This window comes from Schistocerca cancellata, chromosome 8, assembly GCF_023864275.1.
Source record: "Schistocerca cancellata isolate TAMUIC-IGC-003103 chromosome 8, iqSchCanc2.1, whole genome shotgun sequence".
Lineage (NCBI taxonomy): Eukaryota > Metazoa > Arthropoda > Insecta > Orthoptera > Acrididae > Schistocerca > Schistocerca cancellata.
Genome location: NC_064633.1, coordinates 293,027,563 through 293,041,820, shown reverse-complemented (window position 1 = coordinate 293,041,820; position 14,258 = coordinate 293,027,563). Strand labels below are relative to the sequence as shown.

Sequence of the window (14,258 nt, the reverse complement as noted above, 5' to 3'; positions counted from 1 at the left end):
TTTTTTGCACCTCCTCTTTAACAATAAACTGATGTGAAACTCTACATTTATCAGCTAGAAATAAGTTCCACACAGCAGCTTAATTCTACATCTTGGGTTGCTGATTGTGCTATCTTCCTTAGCCTCTAAAGGGCACTGGACCGATCATGACAGAACTACCGGAGCCAGACATTTAGGCCTGGAGTATCTTTAGCACTGTGACCCAGTTCATTATTGTGGGGTAAGACTAGCCTCCAGTGCATTTCATATGAGCACCATTGACAGTTTTCTGTTGGAAGCTGGGAGTCTACTTTGATAGTTTCATACCACCAACTGCTACTCAGTTATGTCATTACCATCTGCCAATTCCCAAACCATCCAAAGTGGCAGATTCTTGTCCTCTTTGAGTAGTGTTGACCCCCTGATAACCAACCCAATGCAGACTTTCAAATTGGGATGTGTTTGGAAATTCTTTATAGAGACTTTTACTTCCCTGCTCTAGAATGTATCCCCAGGGTGACCCCAAATGTTCCCCCCCTCCTCCTGTTGCTTATCCAGACCATTAGCCCAGTTAGCCCTATCCCAAGGGTGTAAAAGCTATCACCCCTATCATTTTGCAATGCAGTTTCCTCTCAATCCTCTTGGGATACAAAGATGCTGTAATCAAACATATTAATGGCTCTAAAGATACGGAAAATACAAAGTATGCTTGTATGCATGCTGAAGACAGAGAAAAACACTCTCAATCAGAAATGTTTTGTGCCTTGTAGGACATCACACAGCCACAGCCAGACACTATAAATGTCATCCTTTTCGTCTCTTATGAAATAATCTCTTGCAGTTATGAATTTCAAATATATACTCTTCTAGCATTACACTCGACCACTTCAGTACATATTTACATGAATAAAATTTTCTACTCATCTCTGTACTAGTTCCAAATCTGAGGCTTGTTGTTTTCTTTGTCTAGTGTTGAAATAGAGGTCGAGGGTTTTATATTTCATAGTAAAGAAGCTTTTTCGCAATGACAGTATTCAATGATTTATTTCACATTTCTGTTTCTTGTTGGAACGCCAAAATTTTGCAATAAACACTCCTTTTATACTAAAAGAGAGTTTCCCTATAAGCACATATTTTTCATGATGGTCCCATTTCAAACTTTCACAGAGAATGCATGTAAAGACAAAACAGTAAATCCACATTTATACTGCCAACTGCTGACTGGCAAAGAGCACATTCTTGGTGCAGAAGTTACATTCTAGATGACTGTACTATGACTGAATGCTTTGGCACATAATCAGTTCTGTTTATTAGAACGTAAGCTTCTGGTAATTTCTAGAAATGGTAATGGTTCAGTTTAATAATTGTATTGATTTCCTATTTTTCAGTAGGGAACAATTTAAACAAAGCTGCATCTTCTAAACTCTGTTAAAATATAAGGATAAAATTAGTTAACATGGATAATTTTAAAAAATTATGAAGTATAACTTTCGAAATTTTATATTTGCCCACATGTAAAAGACAGTAACTATTTAGCTTCACCTATAAAGTGAATGTATTTATGACAAGTTAAGTCTGTTTGTAGAACCAACAATAAATTTTCCTTTTAGTGAACAAATAAATTTCATGAACAAGTACTTAAATAATATTTAGGAAAAATCAGAAGTATATTGCATTTTTTGTAATTTGTGTAAAATGGAATCTGTAGGATAACTAATTTTCTTAGAAAAACAGCAACAACCCACAGAAATATGTAAAATTATTAATATGTTATCGAAAAATTTGGAAAGATGGATGCACCAGTGACTTGCTTAACTGTGTGGGAAACATGAATGTCATAATTTGTAGCTGAAAATCAGATTAAAGATTACTGAGAAGAACTGAGAAGAAGGTGGTACTGCAAATTTCATTTATCCTAGGAAGCTGCCATGAAATTTGTCTAGTTACAACAAATATTAGCTTAATAGTCTGTATGGTGCAAGTGAACCTCTGCTATTGGGAGAATAGTTATAACATAAAGTAAGCCAGCTGTCAGACAAGCAGCAGCTTGTCATAAGGGGTATTGTAAGAGGTTTTTGTCAGCCAATTGGCAGTTGCAGTTCCTCACGTAGTGTGACTGTGCCCCCATGATGAAAACTCAAAGGCTGAAAATTAGTTCATGACCACCACATATGTGCAATCCATAATAATAAAGATGCAGAATAGGCAATGGCACCAAATGAGAGAAAAGAGTTAAGGAAGCACATCTAAACACCCAGTCTGTGGATTTAATATTAGTTTAGTTATTGATGATGAAACATATAGAGGCTCATATTTCCTTTAAAGATTAATAAATTTCAAATGTCTCGAGTGATGTCTATGAACAAGTAGTCACTTGATAGCATGAACAAGTAGTCACTTGATAGCATGAACAAGTAGTCACTTGATAGCATGTGAACAGCATTACTAAAAAGCAGCTGCAGAACTTCTAATAAAAGTATTACAATTTGGTTTGTAAGTTGCATGGTTGATTCTGTGGCTTAAAAAATACATTTTAGTGTAAAATAAATTGCAAAACAATACATGTAGTGGCAATATTAGATAACTGACTACAATAGGTATCTGTAGAAGTTTGATTTTCCATAGGTTTGAAGTACATAATGGTAAATATTATTAATTGTGACCATTTCATTGAGTGAGAAGCAAATAAACAAAAATCAAGGACTTCCACAGAAAAGCTAATGAAATTCTATTCATGAGTCATATGTAATATTTGCAGTAGTTGAAAGTTTAATGTAATTTTTATTCATTATAAAGTTCATTTACAACAAACAAAATACATTGTTATATTTACTGATAAGAAGACAATCAAACTGGCTCAAAGGAATCAGTGCAGAAGAACAAGTCATGTAAAAAGCGTTGATGTGTATGCTTAGATGTGCAGTTTTTGTAGTAATATGAGCAGTCTGATTTATTTTGTGGCTTTTTGCAATGGCAAATCAAAGCTATTTAACACCATGTTGACTGTAGTCAGTCCACTTGCGAGACTGGTGAGTCCAGGTATGTGCTGACAAACAGAGGATCAGTCATAATTAAAGTGTTTGAAATATTGTAGGAAACAAGTCTGGGGACTTGTAGAACTTCTGCTGGAGTTGGGAGGTGTAGAGAAGTTTTCAACAGTTTCACTCATAGACTCTAACTCTGAACAGCAGAGCACCAATAAACTTGTAAAATGTCAGTATAAATCCATGAATTTTAACTCTGAACTGAAGCATCACTTTTAAAACTTCTGATATTTCTGTATAGGTTCGTGGACTTTGGAAAATTACCTACAACCGAATTTTCAAACTAAAACATTGAACAGAAATGTTGTGAGCTGTACTGTGCACATTATAGGTAGAGTTTGTGAATCAGTTTGTTGTTGTACTCACAGGATTCAGTAAAAAATTTAATTAATGAACAGTACCCAGCTTGTAAAGTAGTCAATTATTCATTTTGCTAAGCCTAATTCTGCCTGCAATTTAACTAAAGTGTAGGAAGTTATAGATCAGTAACAGTGTAATGCAACAGGTGTATAGCTATTCCCTAGACACATAGGAAACCAAAAAACTTCACAGATCATTCATGCACTTAATTAATCCACATTTACATAAAGAAACTTATAAAGAAAGAGTTACAATATTATGGAAAGGATAGTTGTTGCTCGCCATATAGCACCAGATGCTGAGTCGCAGATAGGAACAATCAAAAGACTGTCACAAAATAAGCATTTTGCCATCAAGGCCTCTGTCAAAAATAGATGAGACACACACACACACACACACACACACACACACACAGGCAAATGCAATTCACACACATATGACTGCAGTCTCTGGCAGCTGAAGGCACACTCAGTATGGCTTCAACTGCCAGAGACTCATTGGAACAATCCTAAGGAAATGCAGTCCGAAAACAAAGAAAGTAGGTTACAGTACACTTGTTCGCCCACTGCTTGAATACTGCTCACCAGTGTGGGATCTGTACCAGATAGGGTTGATGGAAGAAGTAGAGATGATCCAACGGAGAGCAGCACGCTTTCTTACAGGATCATTTAGTAATCGCGAAAGCATTACGGAGATGATAGATAAACACGAGTGGAAGACTCTGCAAGAGAGATGCTCAGTAGCTTGCTAAGGGCTTTTGCTGAAGTTTCGAGAACATACCTTGACCGAGGAGTCAAGCAGTATATTGCTCCCTCCTATGTATATCTTGCAAAGAGACCATGAGGATAAAATCAGAGATTAGAGCCCACACAGAAGCATATGACAACCTTTCTTTCCACGAACAATACGAGACTGGAATAGCAGGGAGAACCGATAGAAGTACTCAAAGTACTCTCCACCACTCACTGTCAGATGGCTTGCGGAGTATGGATGTAGATGCAGATGTAGACTGAAGTCACGTGTGTGTGTGAGCTGCATTTGTGCACTTGTGTGTGTGTGTGTGTGTGTGTGTGTGTGTGTGAGATCTATTTTTGACAAAGGCCTTGTTGGCCGAAAGTTTATTTTGTGACAGTCTTTTTGTTGTGCCTATCTGCGACTCAGCATCTCCACTATATGGTGAGTATTAAGTATCTTTTTCATAATGTTGTTACATTCCATCCTGTTTTCCATAGTTTAAAGAGAGAGTTAGCATGTTGCAATCTTTATAATGGAACTGAGGGCTATAGCTAGTGACCTGTGTCTCATTGAGAAGACAATTCACTAGGGCCTATTGATTTTTGGTATGCAGTTATTATATTAGTGGTCTGCAGGCTGTCCTCTGATGCTGCTCTCACGACCCAGTAATGCCCGCTATCAGCAGCCTTCTGTATGATGTCAGTCATACTGCATACATAGTCATTTTTAGGAAACCCAGTAATGAACTAAATAATGCATACCCAGCAATGTGACTACATGACTGACAGTGGTACTGGTGATACAGAACATAGTTGTGATCCATGACTACTGGATCTAAGTTACAGAGTTCTCAAACAAACTGCACACCATCAAGAATACCACAACTGTAACCTGTTTCTCTTTTTGTTTTTTTATGGAAAGATTCTACTGTGTTACCCCACTTCATACTGGTCATACCCATCTGATTCATAGTTTTTTTTTTTTTTTTTTTTTCCTGTGCATTGAGACACGTACCCAATGTGACACTGGTGTTTGCTGAGAGTGGCTGACATCCTCATGGAGTGCCCACACCTTACAGTGTTTGGATGAAGACAGTATCTTAAGGTCTCCTTATCTTCAGTATTGACTGCAGATGAAAAATAGCCAGAAAAATTCCACACTCTCTCTGACAGAGTTGTTTCTATAGGCATCTTTAACAGTTCAACAATAAACAAGTCAGCTAATAGCCAGAGGGAGAGCCATACTTGCTGGCTGAGTATTTCCTTTTTACTTGCTTTTTATTATTGTTTCATGTTTCTTTTCCTATATTGCTACATTCTGAGTGCTGCACCCTGTTTAGAAGGAAATAACGTTCTCATTTATTAGATCACTGTTGTATGCACTTCTCATACTGGTGTGGGGGAGGGGGGGGGGGGGTTCCAAGGGGCACCCACCTGTCTCAGACATTCATGCTGACTCGATTTGGTCCCTCTTCATACATTTCCTGACATCTCAATGTTCTCAGGGTCCCCTTGCTGCTCTTTTCATAAGGCAAGGTAACACATATACAAGGCATTTATTCCTGGTTAGCAGTGCCACTCTCCGTGTACTTGTGAATGAAGGACTGATCACCTCATTGACAGGACTACTGTCTCTTTCTGATGCCTCCTCCTTCATCTTTGTTCTACAGTATCCTCACTACGGCTAGGTCCCCCTCATTCTGGGGTCTGAGTGACCAGTCATTCCTTTTTGCCTTTCTCCAGCATATCCCTCTCTTCTATCAAGGGAAGGAATTGTTAGTTCCAATAACTAGGTAGTGTGTCACTTTCACTTTTATGTGTGTGTATCAGCAGTACTACATATTTTGCCTCTTGAAGGTGAGTGCAGACCATCAGTTCTCTCTCATATTTTTTAGGTTTCTTGATTGAATTTTTCTTTGGAACAAACAAAGTTTAATAGTTAAGAAACTTCAAATGGGAGATGATGAAATTTTAAACTGTTGAACATGGAAAGACAACGTATTTACAAGAACACCATTATAACCTTGTGGAAGCACATCTGTATCTGCATCTGACTGAGTAGTGAATACAAGTCTGACTTTTCATTGTAGTCAAAATTCCAAGTAAAGGAACATTCCATATACCAAGTGACATTTATCAAAGAAACATATTTTTACAGCTAACTGTGTATATAAGCTAAAATAAACTAAAAGCACTTGTGGAGACACTATTTGTGTGTGATCACCAAGATGCAGCTCTGATTGTGAGGAAGTAATAATCTATAATTATTCCAGTCTGCCAATATTTCTGCCAAAACAGTTACATGGGAATTCAATTTTGTATTTCTCATCTTCTATTATTCTTTAATTCACAACTGTTGTTATAATAATGTAAAGAGCACCAGTGATGTATTAGTGGTCTGTATAATAAATAATATCCTGTCATTCCTAAGTTTTTATAAATGGTTAAGCTTTTAAATCCTTAGAAGCTGCTGATTGAGATCTGTTGCACAGTTCTGTTTATAGAAAAAATAACTTTTTAAAAATAAGCATCTCTTCTTTTAAAGGAAGCAACTTCTATAATTTTGTTACCATACATAGTTTGTGCTGTGAGATGAAGTATATCCATGCAGGTCATAAAATCATATTCAGTGAATGGAACAAAACAAGGTACACAGTAGTTAGCACATTGGACTCGTGTTAGAGAGGATGATTGATCGAATCCACATCTGACGATCCAGATGTAGGTTATCTTCGATTTCCCTGCATTGCTTCAGTAAAATGCCAGGATTGTTCATTTAAAAGGGTACAGCTTAGTCCCTTCCACATCCTTTAAACAGTCTGAGCTTGTTGCTCATATTTGATGACCTCATTGTCAGTGAGACGATTAAACCTAATCTTCTTGCAATGAATAGACACCTAGGTGTATCTGTGCCACAATTGTTGCAATTAAATTAGCACACCAGTGCCTGATGTGGACTAATTCCATGATCAAGATAATTTTTAGGAGCTATTTAATGGCACCTGGTACTCTGAATTTTTGCAAGAGCTACAAAAGAGTCACCAGAATAATTCCATGTAAGTTCGTTAATAAGCTTTCAATTAGATAGGTCATTTTTTTCAAGAAGCCAAAAGGTTGGATGTGCTGTTCTGATAAAAAGTCCTAGTATAAGATGTGTGGGACATTCAAGAGGTGACTGAAATGAAGAGAGACAGTGAAACATAGTCTTTTATCTTCTCTTGTTATTAACCATTAGAAGTCAGCTGTTGATGTATGTGTGTAATTACCATCATTTGATATTCTTATTTGTTTTGCACTGATAGCATATGTTCATAGGGTCTGTGATGTGGGCAACAGTGATGTTATATTTATTATTCCAATTGTGATAACTGATGTTCTTGGAACAGGAGTAGATGACCCTGTCAAGAGAGAACCTGTCAACACAAGGCCAAAACGAGGTAACCATAGAAGAAAGCCAGTGGGGAACAACATCAGCACACTGCAGCAGAAGTCATACAGTCATGGTGGGTTAAAGAAAAATCACTCATCTCAGTACATATATATTTTGGCATGTAAAATGAAGATAAGTCACAAACTGTATATGATGTGTTCCAGTATTCAAACATGAGTTTCTTTTCTGACAGTATTGACTACCCAGACCATCAATTAGATTTTACCATAAAATGTCATTGCACAATAAACTAAAAAATTCATAAGCTAGTTCATGTTCAGTGCAAATTATTCTTTGTATGAAATTGTTTGGTGTCCTGCTGTATGAAGTAATTAAAAAAGTACATCTTATAAAGTAATTAAATGCTGCATGTATCCCAAGATGAATTTAGGGAATGAACACCCAGAATAGCTACACAGATTTTGTTGATCATGATCTGAACTCTCTACACATTAATTTATGGTTACCTCAAATTGAATTTTTAATTTTTCCTTGTTAATGGAGATCCTGTATGAGCATGAAATATTTGAGAAGTGTCATGACATCATAAAATCCCATACAACAGTAAAGAAGAATGCACAGGTGTTATGCAGAGGGCAGTGAGGAATTTGATCATCTACACATTGGGAGTAAAGTGAGGAGTGCCCTGAGGTTCAGTAATTGAGCCAATGTTGTTCATACTGCATGTAAATGACTTTCTGAAAAATGTAAATCAGGAAGTCGCAGTGTATGCTGATGAGAGGACCGTTATACGAACAACACAACAAAAGATGGAGCTTGAACAAGTAAATTCTAAAATGTATGTAATGCAAATGATTATTTAATGCAAAATGACAATTTTTACATACAGCGTGTACATGAAGTCTGGAAATACTTTGTTATTTATTGCACAAGAACCAAACATTGTACAGATATCATACATATTATCATTTTGAAGAGAAACCCTGAGAGCTTTTTTTCATATATACCACCACAGCATATTTTGGTAATTTGCCAATAGTCAGCGCTAGTTGCAAACATGGTGGCAATGCTACAGAAGGGGACAGCTGTTTCATGAAATTGCCTTCCCAATCACCAGATATCCCTATGTGTGACTCTTTTCTGTGGCGACACATTAAAGATCTGGTGTATGTACCGCCTCTACTACATGATGTAGCAGAGCTCTGGGAGAGAATACGGGAAGCTACTGCCACAGTCGACGACGCCATGCGGGTACGGGTATGGCAAGAATTTGATTACCGTATTGACGTCTTGTCGGGGTCACTCATGGTTCGCATGTCGAGTGTTTGTAAAAAGAAAAGCTTTTAGAGTTTCTCTTCAAAATGCAATATGTATGGCATCTGTATAATATTTAGTCCTTGTGCAATAAATAATTGAAAGTGTTCCTGGACTTTATGTACACCCTGTATTAATCTAAAACAATGTGTAGTAAAGATGGTCCAAACTTGATAGTGTGATCTGTATAATACTAAAATATTTACATTTAATAATACTATTGGAGAAATAATCACTATAGAAACTTAAAGACTTCTGTAGATAAACACCCAAATTGAAGGAATTGCAAGGTTAGCATATGCAGTAAAATAAGTTCACATTACTGGAAAAAGAAAAAAGTATACCTCTGTAATATGTAAGGAAAGGGTAGGTAAAGCTCCACATTCTGGTCATATGGTGAACAGTTGGACTCTACCAACCACCATGTCGTCATCTAACAGTGGCATCATCGGATGTGGTATGTAGGGTCATGTGGTCAGCACACTACCCTTCTGGCTGCGTTTTTGTTTCTTGACCTTGGAACTGTTCCTAATCAGTCAAGTAGCTCCTCAGTTGTTCTCATAAGGCTGAGTGCACCCCCATACAATTCCCCCCACCAAGGAAACATGCCTGGCAATACTGGAAACTGAATGCAGGTCCTCTGCATGACAGTCAACCGTGCTGACCACTCAGTTATTTTGGTGGACACGTGTAATATGTAAATGAGGACAGCTCTTTCTTCACTAAATGAAAGAGCTGTTAGCAGCAGGTAGGCAGGCACACAGAAAACAGAAGATCTTTAATTTTTGAGACAGTCCTCCTTCAGAGCTATATCTGTTTGTGTTAGCTCTGAAGGATTTTGCCTGATGGGTAAGAAATATTCCTATACTCAGCACCTTCTCTTTTTGCAATGTTTCTGTTATGCAGGAGAGCTATTGTTGCTGAAAAAGTTTTAAGGCAATGTATTGGGAACAAATGTTCCTTCAATTTAACTTTTTTTGACTGGTTAATGGAACTGAAATGTGAAACAATTTGGTTGATGGCTTTTGGTTATTATAGCTCTTCAGGGGACTTAAATTAGAAGCATTCAGTCAAATCAGTTAGTTTAATTTTTGATGACCTCGGACAGTGGGAGAATCTACACATTTCTGATCTACACAGTAATCAGTCATTGTCAGCCATGTATTTTACAATAATCATTTGGTGCAATATTATTTTTGTGATTTCAAAATGAGTCTGCGAGCAAAACACAGTTTTCAGTGTTTGAGTTTGGCATTAGAGGATTATTTTTCTTCTTGGTCCACAATATTTTATTTAATCATGGAATTCAGACAAAAATTTTGTTAACCTACTTAATTATGGATGAAAATTGACCAAGTTCCAAACAAATATGCTATTGAACAAAACTTTTTTGTGTTCAGAGTGATGGAAAGTGGTATCCAACTATATCTGGTGCAATCTCTAGATTGTTATGTGGGAGGTTTTATGTCAAGAAGATGGCAATTTTAACCCAGGTTAACAACTGGTAAACAGGACTCATTGAAATTATTTCAATGTATGCTTCGTGATAGGTGTAGTTCTGATTTATGTAAATGGATTGTAAATACCACGGCTAGTAATGGAACATATCTGCTGCAATGTAAACCAAATATGGAATTGCCTCTAAATCTTCACTGATGATGCTCACTGGTTCACCCAAGGGAAGAGATGAAGCAGAGTTCCCCACTGCAAGTTGATGCACCACTTAGACAGACTTCAAAATGCTAGTGAATAAACTACAGATTGATACAGCCAAGCGTGGTGTCTGAAGGAGAATAGGTTTGGGAAGGTTTGGAAGGAGGAACAGATCACTTTAGCTGAAAAGCATGCTCAGCAACTGGGCACATGGTGTCCCACAACTACTAGTTCTTCTGTGTCTCTTCATGTATTCATCCAGTTTATATTGATCACTCCTGTGTATAGGAACATAGACACTATGTACCCAGTTGCTGAGAATGCTTTCAAGCATGGCTCAAGAGACTGGAGTGCCTGCTGCACCACAGGAACCATTTGCTTCCTCATACCACTTCATATAACTTTTGCTGCTGTGGCTGAGACTGGCAGAAGAAATCTTTTCCTTGCATTGTTAAATATCCTCTGTTTCTTTATCCTCCTTAAGCATAAATATAAAATAATTAAAAATGTTACTGAATCTGTCGTCTCTGGACTGAAGCTGCTACAGTGTATTTTATTTAATCACGGAATTCAGACAAAAATTTTGTTGACCTACTTAATTATGGGTGAAAATTGACCAAGTGCCAAACAAATATGCTATTGAACAAAACTTTTTGTGTTCAGTGTAATGGAAAGTGGTATCCAACTACATCTGGTGCAATCTCTAGATTGTTATGTGGTTGTTATGTGTTGGTGTTGATGTTATGTGTTGCTCCCTCCCACCCTGCACTTTACTCTTAGTGACGTGACACCATCTCCTTCACCCATCTGAGGTTACTGTTTATATTGTCTCCAAGGTCATTAATAGCATCATGAACTGCAAGAGTCCTAACATACTCTCCTGGGGCAACCTGAAGTTACTTCTATATTTGTTGATGACTCTCCATCCAAGATGATATGCTGCATGTTGCGCGCGTATGCATGTTGTTAAATGTACATAATTGTTTGGTAAGTTTATTTTGTGTGAGAACATTCTCTTATGGCTAGGATTTGTCACTTTGTTTCTGTGTCATCTGTACATTATTCTTAGTTGAATTCCCAGTTTCCACTCAAAAAAGACATAGTTCTTGTGTAGACAAATTTACTTCTTCACTGTGACTCTCATTTTCTGATATATGTACCCAACTTCTCTAATGATTTAGATTTTTAACAAAATAATTTTATTGGATAGATAAAAAGTCTACTCACCAGTTGGTGGCAGAACACACACATAAAAGAAGTTTGTAATTAGGCAAGCTTTCGGAGCCAGTGACTCTTTCTTCAGGCAGAAGGATCGAAGGGGAAGGAAGAGGGGTGAAGGAAAAGGACTGGAGAGGTCTAGGAAAAGGGGTAGATTTTGGGAAAGTCACCCAGAACCATGGACCAGGGGAGACTTGCTGCATGGGATGAGAAGGAAAGACTGATTGTTAGGGGTTGCATCATACAAGATTTGAAAACCTGAGAGTAAAAGGTGGAAGACAGGGTAATATGCAAGACAGAGAATACTGCTTAAACATCATGCATGAGTTAATAAGAGTGGAAAGCTAAATGCATTGTATGTAAAAGAGGAGGGAGGGGGTGGTGAAAAATAGATGAGTAAGACAATGAAACATGTAGAAAACCGAAACAGAGTGGAAAAAATAGTAGTTACTTTGAAGAAATGCTGAGACAGAAGAAATTAACGTAAATTAAGGCCAGGTGGGTGGCGAGAACCAAGGACATGTTGTAGCACTAGTTCCTGCCTGTGGAGTTATGAGAAACTGGTGTCTAGGGGAATAATCCAGATTGCGTGTGTGGTGAAACAGGCACCGATGTCACGATTGTCATGTTTTAGATTATGCTCTGCAACAGGATATTGCATGTTGGCATTATGCACCCTCTGCCTATGCCAATTCATCCTAATTGATAATTTGGTGGTAGTCATGCCAATGTAAAAGGCCGAACAGTGTTTACATAACAGCTGGTGTATATGTCTCATTTTGATAGTATACGTTTTGCCAGTTACAGGGCTGCTATAGGTGGTGGTAAGAGGGTGCATAGGGCAAGTCTTGCAGCGGGGACGGTGACAGGGGTCGGAGCCATAGGGTAGGGAGATGGGTGCAGAAGGAGTTACTTCGAGATTTTTAGTTGTTGAAGACTACAGACATTGTGGCTGAAATCATCTATACAATTATTGCTAATGCAATTCCATTAAAACTCTTACTGTTGTTAGACAGTTATTTTACTGTCTTCCTATATTGTCATTCTACAACTGTTTCTTGCTTGGATTGCCATTGTACTAGGAGTATCATTGTTCTACCTCTGAAATTAATTTTGCAAAGTCAGACCAGTAATGTAAATAAATTAATTTATGACTGTGTCACTGAATTACTGAAAATGTAAAATTTTTGCTGAACAGTAATGATAGTTCTTGTGAACAACATCCTTAAAGCACAGAAGTAGCAACTTTTGTCATTTCTGCATAATGACCCTTACGTATTGAGGTGAGTACACCATCACACAGGTGATGTTGTACTGAAATTCCTAAGCCTTGTAGTGATGATTGATTCTGGTGAACAGTAATATTAAAATTGGCATTGTATCCAATATTATTATTTTGAAAATTTGTGATAGCAAATTGTGAATTTACCATAGGAAATCATCTTAATAAAACTTGCTGCTGCTTTAAGTGATAGTGCCCGTGACTGAGCTATGAAAATTAAAGTAAGCATTTTATTTAGTGACATGTTTTACCAAGTAATAAAATGCACATAGCATAAAGGAATGCTTTGCTTCATCACTGGTATTATAACAGTAAATTTAAACATCTTGAGCTTCATTAACAGAGAATTAATCTATTTACTGCAGTACAATAACTGTTTGATTTTTCTGTGTGGGTATAATGTGACTGGCAGTTTCATTTTATACATTATCTTCAATATGATTTTCTTAATCATGGTAATGCACAGTCTTTCATGTCTTTGCAGAATTGTAGTTTAGGTGTGTAAATAATGAAATGTATCATAATTTAATTTAATTACTTGTAAACACATTTTCCATCAGAGTATAATGTGAAAGAAGTTACAACAAAGAGAGGACGCCGTGCAAAGCAGTTTAACTACAACTCTGACTCTGACAGTGCCGCAGAGTCTAGCGTAGTTGAAGTCATTCCCAGTGAATCCATTGCGAGTGCAGAAGACAGTGAAACAGAAAAGTCAGTTATTGCAGTTACTGAGGAGGCAGTATGTGACAGCTCAGACGTGCAGGATCTCAGAGATGGTGTTGGTGAAAATGTGTTTGTTGTTGAAACTACAACTTCTGTTAAACCTGAAGAAGGTAAGCAAAAGATAGATAAACTGCATGTTACAAACAGGAACTGTAGTCTGTGATTTATAGTTGTGGAACCTTAGTCATTCACAGTGTAAATGGATACTTGACATAATGTCTGATTTAAATGACACTTCCATTTTGAGGAAATGGTTTAAAAATGTCTGTTAAATCAAGAACTGAGTAAAGAATGGCAGCAAACTGATTATAGCTATATGTAATGCTCGTTGACGAACTTTGCACCAGAATGCAATATACATTTTCAACTCTGAGCAAGGAGAGAGTTTAACAAAGAAATTACTTTTTGTCTTGTATTGTAGTTGGTTGTATAACATTTCATATAAAACTGACTTTTTTTTAGATACAAGTGTCACCAAGGAGTAAATATAGTGGATCTTGGTATTTAAGATCTTTGAAGAGCCCTCTGCAAAATACGAGGTGCTATCCAAAATTTTCGGA

At 37.1% G+C, this 14,258-nt stretch overlaps 1 protein-coding gene across 5 annotated transcripts in view; it reads left to right on the top strand.

Annotated features, from left to right (window-relative positions):
* LOC126095234 (zinc finger protein 761-like) overlaps positions 1 to 14,258 on the top strand; it is a 171,309-nt gene that overhangs the window by 71,830 nt on the left and 85,221 nt on the right. For all 5 annotated transcript variants that reach the window (XM_049909979.1, XM_049909980.1, XM_049909982.1 and 2 more), the window contains 2 exons: positions 7,504 to 7,620; positions 13,536 to 13,808. In XM_049909979.1, coding sequence (XP_049765936.1) covers positions 7,504 to 7,620; positions 13,536 to 13,808 — 390 coding nt within the window. The remainder of the gene's footprint in view (positions 1 to 7,503; positions 7,621 to 13,535; positions 13,809 to 14,258) is intronic.